At 33.7% G+C, this 18,776-nt stretch overlaps 2 protein-coding genes and 1 pseudogene across 2 annotated transcripts; 1 reads left to right on the top strand and 2 right to left on the bottom strand.

Moving 5' to 3' along the window:
- Positions 1-853: 853 nt before the first annotated feature.
- Positions 854-3,154, bottom strand: LOC100780105 (7-deoxyloganetin glucosyltransferase-like; annotated as a pseudogene).
- Positions 3,155-13,956: 10,802 nt separating this feature from the next.
- Positions 13,957-15,243, top strand: LOC100811449 (protein PHOSPHATE-INDUCED 1). Its single transcript, XM_003522740.5, has one exon. The coding sequence runs from the start codon at positions 14,040-14,042 to the stop codon at positions 14,991-14,993; it is 954 nt and encodes a 317-aa protein (XP_003522788.3). The 5' UTR covers positions 13,957-14,039; the 3' UTR covers positions 14,994-15,243.
- A 2,059-nt stretch (positions 15,244-17,302) lies between these two features.
- LOC102665900 (uncharacterized) lies at positions 17,303-17,824 on the bottom strand. Its single transcript, XM_006579017.1, has one exon. It carries the CDS (start codon positions 17,822-17,824, stop codon positions 17,303-17,305), a length of 522 nt encoding a protein of 173 aa, XP_006579080.1.
- Between the last annotated feature and the right edge of the window lie 952 nt (positions 17,825-18,776).

The raw sequence follows: 18,776 nt of genomic DNA, 5'->3' as shown, positions 1-18,776 counted from the left end.
ATCTATCAGAAACCACGGTCCACCACTATTTAAGAATAACAATGATTTTCATGTATCTATATATTTTATTTTATTCTCTGTTTTTATATGGATAATATATCATTTATATCACATCTTTAACTACTCTCTTTTACTCATAGTTCACCAAACGTAAACCTAACAAATGTATATCTACCATTATTAAATTCAATTATTGAGGTGTTGCGCCACACATCTTGAATTGCCGTCATGCTCTTAAGTATTTTGGAGTCTGAGAGATTGGCATGGCATTAAGATGAATAACTGTATTAAACTTCATAATTTTTCACTCCCAATAATTTTTATGGATGTACTATCAAATTAACTTTCTGTGAGTCAAGAAAATGTCAGTTTTATTAATAAAATTGTGGCCAACTTGGTGCAGATGCACCAAAATGTGGCGACATGAGCCACATTTCAAAAGCAAAATTGATCGATTTAAGTTTTATTTTGGAGAGAAACTGAAAGACAATGTCAAAGTTCACAGTTGAATTAAATTATACGCAATCAAGCTGTCTACTATTGAGACATAGACGACTTCATCAACTGATGCTTGATCAAGCCGGTTTCATATATTAGTTAAAATCTTAATTATTTCTTGTAATGTTTTACTAAACAAGTGGGATTAAATTATGACTGCCCTTTTCTATTTAATATCTATTTGTCTATATGTATGAGAGCACCGGGAAAATCGTCAACAAGATTATATTATCTAGAGTGGAAATTAACAACCAGATAATATGTATGCTTATGGATATGGTATTGAGTGACATTTAAAATTGAAAATCACAAGATAGGCACACAGATTACTTATAACGTTAACATTAGTTCGCTTTGAATCCTTGAAAGGAAAGATGCTACAAATTAAATGAAATCCAAACCCCATACTGAACTTGTTTTAAGTTGATTTCGATTGTTGTCACTCAAAAGAACTTGACGAAACATATTATGATAATTAAGAAATGAAGATCCATCTTTGTGAATGGTGGCATCTTCTGCCAGTTTCTTCCACTCCAAGGCTTTCTTGGTCAACTCTTCCCCCTTCTGCCCCTCCATCAACTCCCTCACAAACCTCTCAACTCTATCCCTCGTAACATCACCTTCTATCTGCATCCCAGCACCCCATTCCTTGCAGCAGAATCGACAATTAGTCGGTTGCTCCGCAAAGAAAGGCCAGCATATCATTGGCACTCCATTGCACAAACTCTCAATGGTTGAATTCCAACCTGACAACAGACCTCTATCTTTAGTCTCTGACACAATTCGTAAGGAAGAACCATGTTTTCTCCATCCACAAGATCAGGTCTAATGACCCACAAAAAGGTTTTGCCACTGTTAGCAAGTCCCCGCGCAAACTCAATCAATTGATCACTCGCCATGACTGTGATGCTCCCAAAGTTCACGTAAACTACAGAGCTGGGTTCATTGGTGTCAAACTATTTTAGACACTCTCTATCTTCCTTCCAAAGGTTCGACCCAATTGTGTTTAAGTCCTCATCCGTGACATGACTCAAGAGTAAAGTTAAGGGGCCAATGGGGTACACAGGAGGCAAAATGAACGAAAATGGCTCCAAAACATCGTGCTGTAAAGCTTCTAATGTGTTCAAAATGATTGCAGAAGCATACTTAGCTCTCCCGAAATCCTCCTGCAAAAACTGCAGCATAATGTCATGTGGGCCTGTGGTTCTGAAGAAGCTTGGTAAATCTCAACAAAATTTCTTTGACGCCAGGTAACCAATCGATGGCAGTCTCCAAATAGCCATTTGTTATATCAGTCGACTCTGCAAGCATAGGCATGCAATAAATTGAGTGCATGTATGAATTTATGTTATATCGAAAATCACCTTGCAACATCAGTTAGTATAATATTTATAGATATTTAGGTCTTTAATTTCATGTTAAGAAATTAATTTTGAATACACGGTCAATTTTGAGTTCAACAAAAAAAAACATCAAAAAATAAATTACTCCAAAATTAATTTTAATAAAAAAAAATCATCTTAATCGGTTCTCTTAATCCTCGTTCAAACACACACTAAATTCATATTAAAATATTTAATGTGTTTCAGGAAAGAATAAAAATTAATAATCTCTATATTCAAAATTATATGATGTTTAGGGTTTTGACATAGACATATAATTAATTTTTTGAATTTTTAAAGCAAATATTAGATAGTTTTTAATTTTTTTATTTCTCTAATTAATAACTCAATTACTCTTTTTATACACTACTTGCATGTTGATTAATTTTATATAAAAACATAATTTTTGAACAATTTTTTTTCTATATAATATGAAATGGAGAAAGTATATAATATTTCTCTAGACTTATATATAAACAAAAACAACTAATTTTACATATTAAGAAAGTTAGTTGACACAAAGTTATTTTTAAAATGTCTTTTATTATAACTTATTATCATGAATAAAAAAGAGTTATTAAAAATAAAATTAAAATTAAGTAATGGTTGATCTAAAAATAATAACATTAAATAAGATAAAATTAATTAATTTTATTTATATTTAAGTCTAACTTAAAAGATGATTTTTTATTTATTTATAGGTGAGTATATATGAGTCTAAAAGGAGTATATTACGACACCTTTGAGGGGTATCAGGCCATTTTTGATTAGTTGACCATGGTGAAGGTAACACAAGAGCCCACGAGCGCTTATGGTCCAAAAAAAGGCCTCAGGAATGCCTAGTTCTTTAGCAGCAATTAAGGTGAAACTCATGACACGGTCAGAAACTATGCAACTAACAGGAGGGACGTGTTAGGAGTCGTTGAGTTTGGCAAGGAGGTTCCTAAACGGAGCTAAGCATGTTTTTCTCAGGGACTCACAAAGGGTAGGTGTGTATCCTCCTCATCAGACTCTGGTAGACCGTCAGGGATGGTTTCAAAACGAAAGGAAGGGAAGCCGTTGAGGGAATCTGGACCCTGGGATTTGAGAAGACGTTTGTGGTTAAACTCTGTGTTAACCAAAGGGATCTGAAAACCCTTGAAATGGAGAAGCTTTGCTAGTTTGAGCATCGGAGTTATGTGGCCTTGACCTGGGTACGGAATACAAACTGCATGAGGCTTCTCTACTGTAGTAATATCCGAAGAATTCATTTTTCTGTTGATATTGATATGCATGCTTCTGTTTGCTCAAATTTATAAGTACTGAATGAGAAAGTGATGGTGAATTGTGTGTGCTTTCTCTTATTATCTCGTGTATGGACGCAGAAACGGTGGATGTTGCTTATGCCAATATCCAAATAGAATTAGCTCATCACGGATTCGGGTCGAGTGGGACCCATAAAAGGAAAAGAATTACACTTGTTTGTGAGATTTGACTTGACCTACTTACAATTCGGCCACACCTAATGAATTTAGTTGATACAATTAATCCACTTTAAAAATAACATTATTACTTTATAATTTATTTTATAATTTTAAAGTGTTTATTCATTTAACTAACAAATAGAGTAGAACTCATCTATAATACATTTTTAGTATTTTGTTATATTGATTAATATTATTTTATTTAATATTTTATTTCAAACTATACTTTAAATATTTGTTATTATAGTTGTAAGCTTCTAACGATTGATAATATGTCTCATTATAGTGTACCGAAAAATTTAATTTAATTATTAATTTTTTAATTTATTTAATTTTATTTTTGCAAGAAAATTGATTTTTTTTATTGAATTTTCTTTAAAAAAATAATTTTTTTTTAATTTCAAATGAATTGATCTAACTCAATTAACCCACAACCTATGGTGGGTTGAGCCAAAGTGTTTTTTTATAGAATCAATTTTAAATGGGTCAAGTTGAGCTAATTCATTTAAGGGGTGGAACAAAATAAAATAGACCGGATCCAATGAGTCTGAGTAGCCGTGGATGTAATATTCAACATATATTTTATCTTATCCACGAATGATCCATTATTCACAATATTGAATTAAAAAATTATAATTGGAGGATAAGTGAACTTACTCTATTATGTTAGTGCCTTGGGGAAGTTTCTTTTTAAATAAAATTATTTTGCTAACAAGAAGTTGAATAAAAGCGATCTAAGTCATACAAACTAAATTCTTTTAGCAAAGTAAGAGCTGCAATTCATAGCATGCAAAAATATGCGATATGCAAGTCTTACAAAAAGTGACGGATGCAGCAGGGGCGCCTCCTTTTCAACTTCTAATATTAACACCCCTTCCTTTCACACTTTCAAACTGTTTTTTTAACTTCAATTTCGGTGGTTCTTTTGTAAGATATATGTATGCATTAACATTATGCAATGAACATTTTTCAGATAGCTGCTATACTATTCAGAATATGCTACTTAAATTTTCAGTGGGGAGGAAATGCTCAATGGTGTAGTGGACTTGCAGTTTGGGCTTTATTGGTGCCGCGAATGTGTGCTGAGAAAAAAATGAGTGTAACCCTCTTGGGTCCAAACGAGACCCACTAAAAAAAACCCTTAAATCTTCTAAGCCCAAACCGTACAAATGCAATGCCCTGCCCCCTGGGAGTTGCCAAATTAAAGGAAGTCTTGAAATGTGATGGCATACGTATATGAAATGTGAAAGGAAAACAAGTCAGTACATATAGTAAGATAGTAGTAAATAATGATTTGTAATAACAATAAGTGAGGCATTTTGACCTCCGCTGATTGGGATTTCACATTCTCAAACACCAAACGTGACTGTAAAATTTTAAAACTTTTACGTTGAACGGGATTTCAATATATATTTAAACATGCCCTAGCTAGAATAGTGCACCTTGCTTTACACAGTCAATGGAAACAACCCAAAATTAGGAAAAAGAAAAAAGAAAATGTAAAAGAAATTAGGAAGGTTCAAATAATAGGAATCAAGTTACTAGAGGGGAAAATATGCTTGGCAAAAAACAAACTAGAGAGGAAACTGAATTCTTAAGCTTTGCGATTCTAATATGTAGGAGATTTTGTTGAATCACTTCTCTTTTAGAAGAAACAGACATGTGGTAGAGACATCGTCGCATACAAGCTTCAAAATAAATCATCATTTAGAGCCTTCAATGACACGCGAAATTAGGTGGCGAAGAATATTTTGCTACGAAGTAAGATAAGATTTGCATGTTAATTGTGAGTTAGGAGCAACCCAAAACTCGCATAAGGTCTAGGATGATGTGAAATGATCTACTAGATTCTTATGCTTAGCAAAATCAATTTTGTCCCATTGAGTAAAAATACATATACTTTTTTTATGATTAAATCATTTAGGTAATTATCACAATAAAAATACTTTATATTAAGGATATAAGTTATTCAAGTTGATTTGAGTTTAGTCTAATTTAAGCCTCATCTAATGAAACACAATTGTGTTGAGTTGGATTGGATTTACTATTATTTGTTAAAGTAATTCAACCCAAATCATCCCAACATTAATCATGTTGGTTCAAGTTGAATAGTCAAGTTGACTAATTAAATAAATAAAAAATACCTAATTACTTCAACTTACTCAAAATCAGGACATTTAAAAATGAAAAAGCTAGCCAAACAATAATCAAGTACAATCAAACCACAATCAAAATGACAAGTGTAAACTATAAAATAAGTTTGGAATCAGAAATAAACCACCTCCATTGTCCAACTTTCCTAATCCAACACTATTACTAAAAAAATATATGTCCTAAATGGCATGATACATGTCCCAAAGAACACTCACAATCGCTTGAATTACATAGCAGAGATGAATTATCTAAAACTCAATCAATGACTATTGATTCTCATTTTTTCCTTGTTTGTTCATGCTAGAATCATATTTATATTTATTTTATTGTTAATACTATATTATATTGGGTTGGATCGAGTTAATCAGGTTTGAAACATATTCGCTTGACACCCAACGAGTGATGGATCTAGAAATTTTACTTAGTAGAAGTAAGAAAATAGTCTGCAATAAAATGGTTTAATTTTGTTTCCTCTAAATTATTTTGCTAGTTCAATTTAGTACTCTTATTATTTGCATGTTCAATTAGGTCATGTGTTTTGTTTTTAGATAATTTAATTAGATTTTTTTTTTAAATGTTCAATTAGGTACTTTATTTTTTAAAATGGATTTAATTTGGTCTTATTTAAAACCAATTTAGGTTTTACTTATTAAAACTTTTGGAGCAAATGAAAGAACAATGATACTAAATTAAAACATTTTATAAAATAAAAGATCTAATTGGATATTTTAAAAGTAAAAAACCATATTGAATCATTTATAAAAAATTATAAAACCTAATCGATCCAAGAAATAGCAACCAGTGATGTCAATTTTTTCTTTTCTCTATTTGTTTGGGATTGTGTTAAGGTATATTTTTGTATCACTAACTTACTACATATTTAATAATAGAGGTGTGAAAATGATAAAAATTAAAATAATAAAATGGTAAAATTAATATTAACATATTCTTTTTTAATCTTATAATTTTCTTTATTCATTTATATATATATATATATATATATATATATATATATATATATATATATATATATTATGGGGAAGACTTATTTTTTATGGGAAAAAAAATCTTGTGGAGGCCGTAATGGATTGCACCCAACTTAATTATAATTTGTTCAGCCAAAATAAACTCAAACCAATCTAAATGGTTGAAATATAATTAAGGTGTGTTGAGTTAATCATGTTCATGACTTAATTATAATTTATTCAGTCAAAGTAAACTCAAAACAATATAGATGGCTGAAATATAATTGAGGTGTGTTGAGTTAATCATGTTTGTGTCACCGATTACAAGCCACTTACAACTCTATCCTGTAAATAAATAGGTACTGATCTAAACATGCAAATCAATTTAAATGGCATATTCAGATCAAATAGCGGAAACTAAATATTACGAGCGTACCTCCAATTGCAAGTCGAACGTGAAGCGGCACATACACGAACCTGAAGGCAATTTTGTTCTTCCAAACCCTTACTCGCTTTGAATAAATGGTGTATTTTTTCTGAATGGAGAAGTGGGTTTGGTGATATAAAATTGAGAGCACCTCATCTTATTTATAGAGTTTGTCCATCACAGAGCTCAATCAACTTGTTATCAGTACGTGAGATAAAGGATGGGTACGTGATTTGTTACTGAAGGTGGTTGCAAATATGTTGCAAAGATATGGGTTGAATGTGGATGGAAAATGGATCAGATTCAGAAATAACAAAATTTCCAAAATAATGTAATGGGAATAAAATAAAATAGAACGTGGAATGTGACCCTGAACGTGGGCCATTCCAACATTCTCCCACTTGGTCCATTGAACTCAACATCAACCGTAATAAGAAACATAATATATGAGTCATGGCGATAGGTCCTCTGATGATGAGTAGTATCTTCCATGTACCACAATATATCAATTCTCTCAACACTAGCTCTCAACTTAATGAATAAACCATATGTTTATTCTATATCTAAACCGAATGATTTTTCTCGAAATAAATAAATATGTGCAAAAAACCATATGAGAAAATATCTAACTGAATAAGAGTTTCATTGAAAATAAAAAATGTACGTACAATGAAATTACATCATGGAACCAAGTCTCATTCGTACTACATGATCCTTAAAATTCTTTGGTGGCATGCCTTTAGTTAAAAGATCAGCAATCATCAACTCAGTGTTGACGTGTTCAATGACCACTTTCTTTTCTTTAACACGTTCTCTTATGGCTAAGTACTTGATGTCGATGTGCTTACTTCGACTTCCACTTTTGTTGTTTTTAGCCATAAACACCGCAACAAAGTTTTCACAATACAACTTTAATGGCCTAGAAATAGAATCCATAACTCTAAGGCCAGACATGAAACTCTTCAACCATACACCATGTGAGGTAATCTCAAAACAGGAAATGAACTCAGCCTCCATAGTGGAAGTAGCAGTTAAAGTTTGCATGGCACTTCTCCAAGATACAGCTCCACCGGCTAACATAAAAATATAACCAGATGTTGATCTTCGTGAATCAACGCAACCAGCAAAGTCTGAGTCGGAGTATCCAATCACTTCCACACAATCAGTTTGTTTGTACATGAGCATGTAATCCTTTGTTCCTTAAAGATATCTCATCACTTTCTTTGCATCTTTCCAGTGGTCAATACCTGGATTACTTTGATATCTTCCCAAGACTCCAACAGCGAACGCAATATCAGGTCTAGTGCAAACCCGAGCATACATAAGGCTTCCAACTGCTGAAGCATATGGAATATTTTTCATGTGTTCCCGCTCAAAATCATTTTTGGGGCACTGAGTCAAAGCAAGTTTGTCACCCTTCACAATGGGAGCTACACTTGGTGAACAATCTTTCATGTTAAATCTCTCTAAAACTTTGTTGATATAGGTTTCTTGAGACAAGCCTAAAATGCCTCGAGATCTTTCTCTATGGATCTTTATGCCTATGACATAAGATGTCTCTCCCATATCCTTCATACCAAAGTTCTTTGAGAGAAATTGTTTCACCTCATATAGCATACCCTTATCATTAGTCATGAGCAGAATATCATCTACGTATAATACAAGGAAACAAATCTTACTCCCACTAACCTTCTGGTATATACAGTGATCCATGACATTCTCTTCAAAGCTGAATGAAGAAATAACCTCATGAAATTTTATATACCACTAGCGAGAGGCTTGTTTCAATCCATAGATGGACTTATTAAGCTTGCAGACTAAGTGCTCATCAACACTAGATAAGAATCCCTCAGGTTGTTTCATGTAAACCTCTTCTTCTAGATCACCATTCAGGAACGCCATTTTCACATCCATTTGATGCAACTCAAGATCAAAATGAGCTACTAATGCCAAAATTACTCGAAGAAAGTCTTTCTTAGATACAGGGGAAAAGGTCTCTTTGTAACTGATTCCTTCTCTTTGAGTGAATCCTTTAACAACAAGTCTTGCCTTATGTCTCTCAATGTTGCCTTCTGAGTCTTTCTTTGTTTTGAAGACCCATCTACATCCGATGGCTTTTACACCAACAGGCAACTCAACAAGATCCCAAACTTGGTTAGATGCCATAGAATTCATCTCATCTCATAGCATTATACCACAAATTTGATTCCTTAGAACTCATGGCTTGTGAAAACGTCTCAGGATCATTTTCAGCTCCAATGTTGTAGTTTGATTCTTGTAGGTACACTACATAATCACTAGGAATTGTTGTCTTTTTTACTCTAGTAGATCTTCTTAATGCTGCTTGGTCATCCTGTTGAGGAACTTGTTCAACCGGTTCTTCACCAGTTTGTTCAATATCATCATGTTGTTCCTCATAAACAACTTGATCTACATGATCACTTTCAACAACTTATGGAACTTCAATCACTAGTTGTCTAACACCCATTTTAACTTGAGGGGTGAGAATGACTACCAACCTATTACTTGTCCTAGAAGGTTCAGCTTCATAGTGATCCCTTTTAGAAGAAATGTTCTGAAATTGATCACTCTCATTGATCAAGTCATTTTCAAGAAACTTTGTATTCCTTGATTCCACAATCCTAGTGTTGTGGGATGAATAATAGAACCTATACCCTTTAGACCTTTCAACATATCCAATGAAATACCCAGTAATAGTCCTAGGGTCTAGTTTCTTCTCTTGTGGATTATAAATTCTTACTTCAGACGAGCATCCCCAAACGCGTATATGTCGCAAACTTGGTTTCCAACCCTTGAATAACTCAAAATGTGTCTTTGAGACAGCCTTGGTTGGAACTCGGTTTAATATATAGCAGCCGTCTTATGAGCATCAATCCACAAAAATTGAGGAAGCTTTACATTACTCCTCATGCTTCTCACCATGTCTAATAAGGTTCGATTTCTTCGTTCTGCCACACCATTCTGATCCGAAGAACCAAGCATAGTGTATTGGGCAACAATCCCATGTTCTTGAAGAAATTTCGCAAATGAACCTAGTGCTTGTCCATCCTCTGTGTATCTACCATAGTACTCCCCACCTCTATCTGATCTCACGATCTTAATTTGTTTTCCACATTGTTTCTCAACTTCAACCTTAAAAACTTTAAAGGCATCTAAAGCTTCATTCTTGGAATGAAGTAAGTAGAGATACATATATTGTGAATAATCATCTATAAAGGTTATGAAGTATTTCGAACTATTTGCATCCATGTCTGGACAACATATGTCTGTATGTATGATTTCTAATAAATTAGAACTCCTCTTTGCACCCTTTTTAGACTTGTTAGTTTGCTTACCCTTAATGCAATCTACACAAGTCTCAAAATCAGCGAAATCCAAAGTAATAAGTACTCCTTCATTTACTAATCGCTTGATTCTCTCAATAGAGATATGTCCTAATCTTCGGTGCCATAACATAAAGGATTATTCATTCACAATACATCGTTTTAACTCAACAGAAACGTGCATAGAATTATAAGTAGCATCGCTTTTCAATTCAATCAAATAAAGACCATCAACCAATTGACCACAACCAATAATTTCATATTTATTTAGTAAATTAAAACCAAAGCCTGTAAAATTAAAATAAAATCCCAAAGGTGCAAGTTTAGAAACAAAAATTAAGTTTTTACAAAAACTAGGAACATAAAAAAATTTCTCCAAATGTAATTTAAAGCCACTACTTAAAACTAAGACACACATTCCAATGGCCTCTACATGCAAGCTCATCCTACTCCTTGAGTAGATGCACTGCTCACTTCCCACTGACTTCCTTAGGCTTTCCATACCCTACAAGGTATTAAAAACATGGATTGTAGAACCAGAGTCAATCCGCCATGTATTATGATTCACATAAATCATATTAGATTCACAACAAACAAAAGTAAATGGTGTACCTTTCTTCTCAAACCAACTTTTAAATTTGGGGTAGTCCTTCTTTATGTGTCCTTTTTTTTTAACAGAAGAAACACTTTGACTCCTTTTTAATTGTTGGTTGAGTCGGAATCTTTCCTTTATTGGTGCCTACAGACTTCTTCCTATCCTTTCCAAAAGTAAAAGTAGTCAAATTTACCTTCTCACCCTCTTCCATTATCAATCTCTCCTCTTCTTGAACACACATGGTCATCAGTTCATTAATAAACCATTTATCCTTATGTGTGTTGTAGGAAATTTTAAAGGGTGTATACTGTTGAGGTAGGGTGCATAAAATGAAATGTACCAGGAAGGATTCAGACATGGTAACTTCCAGGGTTTTCAACTGAGCCACTATGTCCCTTAAGTGCATGATATGTTCACGCACACCTCTCATTTCAGTAAGCTTAATGGAAGAGAATTGCATAATGAGTGTGCTAACAAGCGACTTCTTAGAGGTCGTAAACTGTTCATCAATGGCTTTCAACAGATCTCTGACCTTATCATGCTGGTCAACTGAACCCCGGATACTAGCGGATATGTTGGTTTTTATGAACATAACGGAGAGACGATTAGATCTCTCCCACTTTTCATAAAGGTCAACAACATCAGGTTCGCTAGTTTCAGTAATAGCTGGTGGCTCATCCTTCCTTATAGCATAGTCAATATCCATCCAGCCCAAATGAAGGTGAATTCTTTCCTTCCAAATCTTATAATTATCACCTTTCAATATGGGAAGGTCACAAGAAATATTCATAGATTGTGAAATTGCAAACAAACACACATGCTCATTAAGAAAATTTGAGACTAAATAAATGTCATGTTTTGCCAATGCAAATCATGTCTCAATATATGAATCTAGTGACACAAAACTTGTATGTGGGCTAAAGTCCTACTCAATTAGATTTATCATGCAACTTTACGATAAAACTATTAAATCGTGTTCTTTTCCTTAATTCTTGTGGGTAAATTAAGAAATATAATATGATATTTTATCCTAATTAATCATATAAATGCATCAAAATTCCTGTGGGTAGATTTTATCACATTACATATGATTAATCACAATTAATATTTCTAATGTGATTATAAATTTAGCATATAATTTTACTCAATTAAAGATGCTGTGGCTACTCTCTAATTTAATAAAATTATATTAATCACATAACATTCAAAAATAATCTTTGCATAACATACTTAATAATGCAAACATGTTCAACATTAAATCATAAAAATTACATGTATACTAATTCATAATAACAACATTATACGTATATCCATTCAACATATAATAAACTTTAAAGGATCAAATCCAATACATACCAGTATTTAACAAAATATTTATTTCTTGTTCAACATAACTTAGAAACATGCAATTTTAAACAGTTTGTATATAAATGATTTATCTTTTAGAAATTATAAATAAACATGAACTGCATCTAATAAACAAATAAATCACAATAACTTAGTGGTAAATGGAGTTATTTCTTGCTGCAGGACAAGCGTTTAAGATGGGTCATTCCAACTCTACCCTTGATGATTTTCCTTTACTACCTTCCTTTTTAATTCCTACGAATTTGCGTACTATTTTATCGGAGAGGACTCACTAAAAGGCTAAGGTAGATGTTGTCTTTAAGGGGAGCTAACTTGAAAACATAAAGGTACAGTGGTACGCACCAAACTTGTTCGGTCAAGGTAGCAGCTCCCCCCCACTTATCTGCCACCCCCAAATAAAAACTCATAAATTCCACCAAACATTCAAAGGGAGAACACGAGCATTCTAGATCAATTGACTCCATTGATTACTATCTTTTCTTGCACCTACCAGTTCACAGCTATTAGTTCTCTGGATCACGGACAGACAGAATCCAATAATATACAAATAATTTAGTCAAAGTCTGAAGTTCCTAAATATAAAATATTTAAGACGGATCCATCGTGCATGCTTGTGTGGTTAATTGTTAATTTGAAAAAGAAATGTAGGGTTAGATTTGTGGGACCTTATTATATACGTTAAAAGTCATGTCTCTGTCTGCAAAACTGGGATCAGGCCAAGGTCTTTCAAAAGGTGAATGAATTACCACTAGCATTAGGTTGTCTTTGCGACTATCGGGAATTTAGGCCATTGTATGCGGACATCAAACAAATATTTATTTCGTATACTATATGTTAATTAAGCTCTATAAAAAGAAGCATAGAGTTTTGCCTCGTGAATCAAACTTTATGGCTAATGTTGAAGATCATATTATATGATAGTTTTGTTCTCGTGATTTTAAATTATGTATTTCTTAGGTGAAATGTATCCAACCTGGCATGTAGAATGAAAGGACAAGGCAACTGTTGTTAAATAGTAGATGATGAATTTAATAAGAGACACTTTATTGGTCTAGGAGGTAAACGAAACTTTTTTTATATATTATAAATTAAAATAATTTTACAAAGAAAAAGAAAACTAAATTATAAAAACTAGAAAGAGTGTAAAGTAGTATTTGATATTCAGATTTTGGGAGGTCACGTGAGTGGCGCGTGGATTAAATGAAATTGGGGGCGGTGTGTGTGTGACGTTACATCACGTGGTTCCTCGGATGCCATAAGCTGCGATTGGGTGAGTGCCAGTTGGAGCCATCCAGACTGTCATCTCAACGTCTCTCTCCATCATTCCACTACTCTTCTTCCCGTTCTACCCTCCCATTCCCACCTAATCCCCCTCAGTTCTTATCCATTCCCAGGGTCAATTTCGACAACAACAACAACAACTGGCCCAAGCTGTATCGCTTTTGTCACCCCAAAGCCTTCTTCACTTATTTCCATAATGCCTTCTCTCTTTTTCAATCCGCGTTCCACTGCCTTCCCTCTCACGCCTCCAACACTAGACTGTTTTTACACATTCTAGTCCTGCGCGTCTATTTCACTCTATGAGTACTCAACTGGGATTTAGAAACGTTACTTTTTGTGGGTCCCACACTTAACTTACTCAGCAAGCCGTGGCTCGTAAATGCCAGAGGGGCTAACCACTCCCCACGCACAAAAGTCACTCTTTAATCTCTCTCCACAGTTAAAAACACACATTTCCTTGGACCTATATATACCTCTCTTCCTATCCCCTTCATCCACATCACAACACCCACCCATCCCTCGTTTCAAAAAAAGGGCCGTTATTGTTGTTACCATCCAAAAAATGGCCGGTCTTGTTGTTTCTTCCCAATGCTTTCTCAAACTCTTGCTTGTAGTTTCAGTCTTTCATGTTTCCTTTGCTGCTAGGAGGTTGAATGAGCTGGTTCAGGACCAGTCTCAGTTGCTCCATTACCACAATGGTCCTCTTCTATACGGCAAAATCGCCGTCAACCTCATCTGGTATGGTAACTTCAAACCATCCCAAAAGGCTATCATCACCGATTTCGTTACCTCACTGTCATCCCCAGCGTCTCAGAGCAGCCAACCCTCTGTTGCCACGTGGTGGAAAACCACGGAGAAGTACTACCACCTGAGTCCCAGGAAGGCTTCTCTCTCCCTCTCTCTCGGCGATCAGATTCTCGACGAGACATACTCGCTGGGGAAGTCACTAACCGGCAAGAACCTCGTCCAGCTGGCTTCCAAAGGCGGACAGAGGAACTCCATCAACGTTGTTCTGACATCCGCTGATGTGGCGGTCGAAGGTTTCTGTATGAGCCGATGTGGGACCCACGGCTCTTCCGCTTCTCATCTGAAGAAGAACAGCAAGAGCTACAAGTTCGCCTACATCTGGGTGGGAAACTCCGAAACCCAATGCCCGGGGCAATGCGCGTGGCCATTCCACCAACCCATTTATGGGCCCCAGAGCCCACCCTTGGTTGCTCCCAACAACGATGTGGGACTTGACGGAATGGTCATAAACCTCGCCAGCCTCCTTGCCGGAACCGCCACCAACCCCTTCGGAAACGGCTACTTCCAGGGTCCCGCGGAGGCTCCGCTCGAAGCCGCGTCGGCGTGCCCTGGGGTTTATGGGAAAGGGGCTTACCCTGGTTATGCTGGGGACTTGCTGGTTGACTCTACCACTGGTGCTAGCTACAATGTAAAGGGGGCTAATGGGAGGAAGTACCTTGTTCCTGCTCTGTATGATCCTTCTACGTCGTCTTGCTCAACGCCCGTGTGATCAGAAGGGTTATTTTGGTGATGCCGATCGTTCTGTTCCATGCTGCTACTACGATGATGTTAGAAACCACGGATTAGGGAGGTGTACAAAGCTTCTAATAAACATTTTTGTAGAATTATTTCATTTATTTGTTTGTTTATACTATCTTCTGGATATGTACGCGGATTAAGGATGTTATGTAGTAGAAGCAAATGTTCTTCCCTTTGCTTTTTAATATTAAAAAATTTATTATTATTACTCTTCACCAAAACTTCCTTGCTTGCATTTTCTTTTTTCTGGTCTTCTGGGCCTGGGGTTTAGACACTAATATAATGTCAGTTTATATTTATACTGATTCTGGATGATTCTCGCAATTAGAAACACTTATCGGGCGAGTTAATCAATATGTGATACTTACTGGTTAGCCATCTGGTTACTAAAGTTAATTCAAAATTCGAACCAGCTTGAGCCAAGTACAGCCGGTGTTACTGTTATTTATTGGAGTTTGACTCGATCTTAAGTATGCAAAATATTTTGTGAATACTAGTGTAAAATCTTCTTTTAATGTATTAAATTAAAAAGAAGATTATCTTGGCTTTTTTACTAATTGGGGTAAAATATTTTGAAATTTTCCATTAAAGATATATTTTAAAAAATTATTCAAAATGAAAATAATCGTAAAAGGTTTTATAATTTTTAAGTTAGAAATCGTTACAATTTTTCAATTTTTTTTTAAATTGAAGTTATAAAATTATTTATGATTTTAATCTAAAAAAATATATATATATATATATATATATATATATATATTTTAAAAAAATAAAGTCGTAAAATAAAATATGACTTTGTTTTTAAAAAAAATATATATTTATATTGAAGTCATAAATAATTTTACGATTTTAGTAAAAAAATTATTTTATTTTTAAATTTTTTTAAGGTATACAATTTCAAAGTTGTAATCTTTTTTTTTTATTTATTTAAAAAATGTTATTTTATTATATACAGTCTAATTTTAATTTGTTAACCTACTTTTTTTTCTTAAATTTTTTTTTTGAATTTAATAATGTTTATAATTTTATTTTATTAAAATAAAAAATTTAAAAATATATTTAAATATATAATAAATAATATGAAGTTGATTTTGTTAGTATATATTTTGTGATTTTATTTGATATGTTATTATTTTATTTTAATGTTTAATTATTTAAAACATGTTATATATATATATATATATATATATATATATATATATATATATATTAATATAGTTTATTTTAAATATTTTTTATTTAAAGTTTAAATAATCTATCAATAAAAATTAAAAACAGATTAATATAAAACGAACAATACAAATGAAAGAAAAACATAAAAATTACAAATTATTTTAGTCATATACTTGTTTGTATGTACAGTTACTCTGATTATGTCCTCCAGTTCTACATAATGTGCATTTATTAGGCCTATTTGAAATTGGTTCATCCATCTCATTATGTATTCGAGTAGTGGCCGGCCTGTCTGATGTTTGTCGCCATTTCGAAGGATCAGACATAAAATGCGAACCTAAATATTGAGGCCATGTGTCTTCACTTCCAAGGGAATGAAAATGATGTTGATAAACTTTGAAAATATTTTCCAACTTGTATACAAGGTCAACAAAGTCATCAAAATTTAAATTGCAAAAAGCACACGGTGTAATTGCATGCGAACAAGGTAGTCGAAGTGCTTGAAATTGTCCACAATCACACGACCATTCATTCAATTTGACAGTGCATGTCATTGCTTGTCGACCAAGTTGCGTATTTGTAATTTCTTGAACCTCAAATTCCCCTGTTTCTCGAACATACATGCGAACATAATGTGAGGTAATAATGTGTTGATTTTCTTGCATCATGACATATACGTCTTCGGAGTACCTATGCCATGCCTTTATCATATTCATGATTTTGATGCCGTTAGTGACAAATGAATCATTTATTTTATTAAATGTTTCATTGACTAAGGCAGTAATAGGTAATGCTCGGGCTCCTTTCAAAACACAATTCATACATTCAGCAAGGTTGGTAGTCATATGGCTATACCGCTTTCCTTCATCGTAGGCCTGAGTCCATTTACTCTTACGAATTTGATCCAACCAATCTGCTGCTTGTAGAAACTCTACTCGCATAGCGAGCAACTTAGCCTCAAATCGTGATTTCCTCATCTCATACCCTCTGCGAAAAGATAGAATAATGACTAATAAATTTGGTGAATATGTAATAAAGCAATAATATGATGCATGAAATAGGAAGAAACATACCCATATTGATGACTTGTTTTTTTAAGTCAACATTTTAAAATTGTTGGTTGAAATTTGATGCAATGTGATGAATGCAATACACAGACGAAACATCTGGTCCATTCCAGCCAACGTGTTCGAATTGTAAAGTTGCTAGCAAACTGGTTCCCCTGTCTGATATAATACACAAATTTGGTTCCGGAGTAACATATCTTCGCAAATAATGCAAGAACCACATCCAAGTTTCTTTAGTCTCGCTCTCAACAATTGCAAAAGCAAGTGGAAAATTGTTCCTACTACCATCTTGTCTGATTGCAGTCAACAAAGTACCATGGTATTTGTCAGTTAAAAATGTCCCATCTACTTGCACAAGTGACTTGCAATATTTGAAGCCTTCAATGCATGGATTAAACGCCCAAAATACACGGTTAAGAATCACCCTAAGAGGGTTATCATCACCTTCCTCCATTGAAGATGAAGTTTTGTATTTTACTATGGTACCTGGTATAAAGTGTTGAGCAGCTGTGAACCATATAGGCAGGTAACTGCGTGATTGTTCCCAACTTCCAAATGCCATTTCAAGAGCTTTTTGTTTAGTTGTCCATGTTTTTTTGTATGAAACAATGTAATGAAACCGTTGATGCATGTCTGCAATCAAGGTTTTGATTTCGATACCTAGATTTGTTTTCACTAAATGAACAATATTATGGGTAATTACAGAAGAATCTAACCTAACATGATCTTGTGATATGGTATAATTTATGCATGTGTGAATACCGTTTAATTTCTTCAACTCCCACCTTTTGCGTATTTTGCTGAACGATACTCTCGCCCTCCAATAACATTCATTACCATATTGATTACACATGACAACGTACTTGTCACTCTTGTTCTGAACCACATCAAAATTAAATGAATGCATAAAATGGAATTGTTTAATGGCATTCACAACGACTTGTTTTGATTCAAATGCCAACTCTTCATAAAGGTCATTTGTACTAACACTCATTGTCCTTTTTGATAAGGATTTGAGTACTCTTGATTTTCAGAAAGTTGGCTACTAATAGTTTCAAAATATGAAGATGACTCACTTTGATTGGTTGGTTCACCATGTTCATCAAAATCATGTTGTTGCTCGTCATCACTGAAGTCACTAACATTATCTTTTATTATGGGTTCTTCAGTAACCATCTGTAAAAAAAAAATTATTGATTAGTAAGGAATCATTGGATTATATGTAACGTAAAAAAATTAAAACCTTTTTTAATACCTTTTTCGTGTATGTAACACTAAAAAAATTATGTCAGTATGACTTTACGAAACACGTCAAAATCAGAGAACCAAGCTGATTGTTTGGATGCAACAGATGCACCGAAGTGAGAATGAACCCTCCTTTTATAGGTTTCACGGGAGTGAACAATGTAATAATAATTTGTCTAACTAATATTTTAAAACACAAAATAATAACTAAACTGTAAATTAATAATAACTAAACACTAATATTCTAAAACACAAAATAATAATTTAAC

This window comes from Glycine max, chromosome 4 (genome assembly GCF_000004515.6).
Source record: "Glycine max cultivar Williams 82 chromosome 4, Glycine_max_v4.0, whole genome shotgun sequence".
NCBI lineage: Eukaryota > Viridiplantae > Streptophyta > Magnoliopsida > Fabales > Fabaceae > Glycine > Glycine max.
Note: the sequence above shows the minus strand (reverse complement) of the source record. Positions and strands in the feature narration are given on the sequence as shown.

What these genes read in the sequence shown, in the direction of transcription:
- LOC100811449 (XM_003522740.5), top strand. Translation starts at nt 14,040, where the DNA reads ATGGCCGGTCTTGTTGTTTCTTCCCAATGCTTTCTCAAACTCTTGCTT.
- LOC102665900 (XM_006579017.1), bottom strand. Translation starts at nt 17,824, where the DNA reads ATGGCATTTGGAAGTTGGGAACAATCACGCAGTTACCTGCCTATATGG.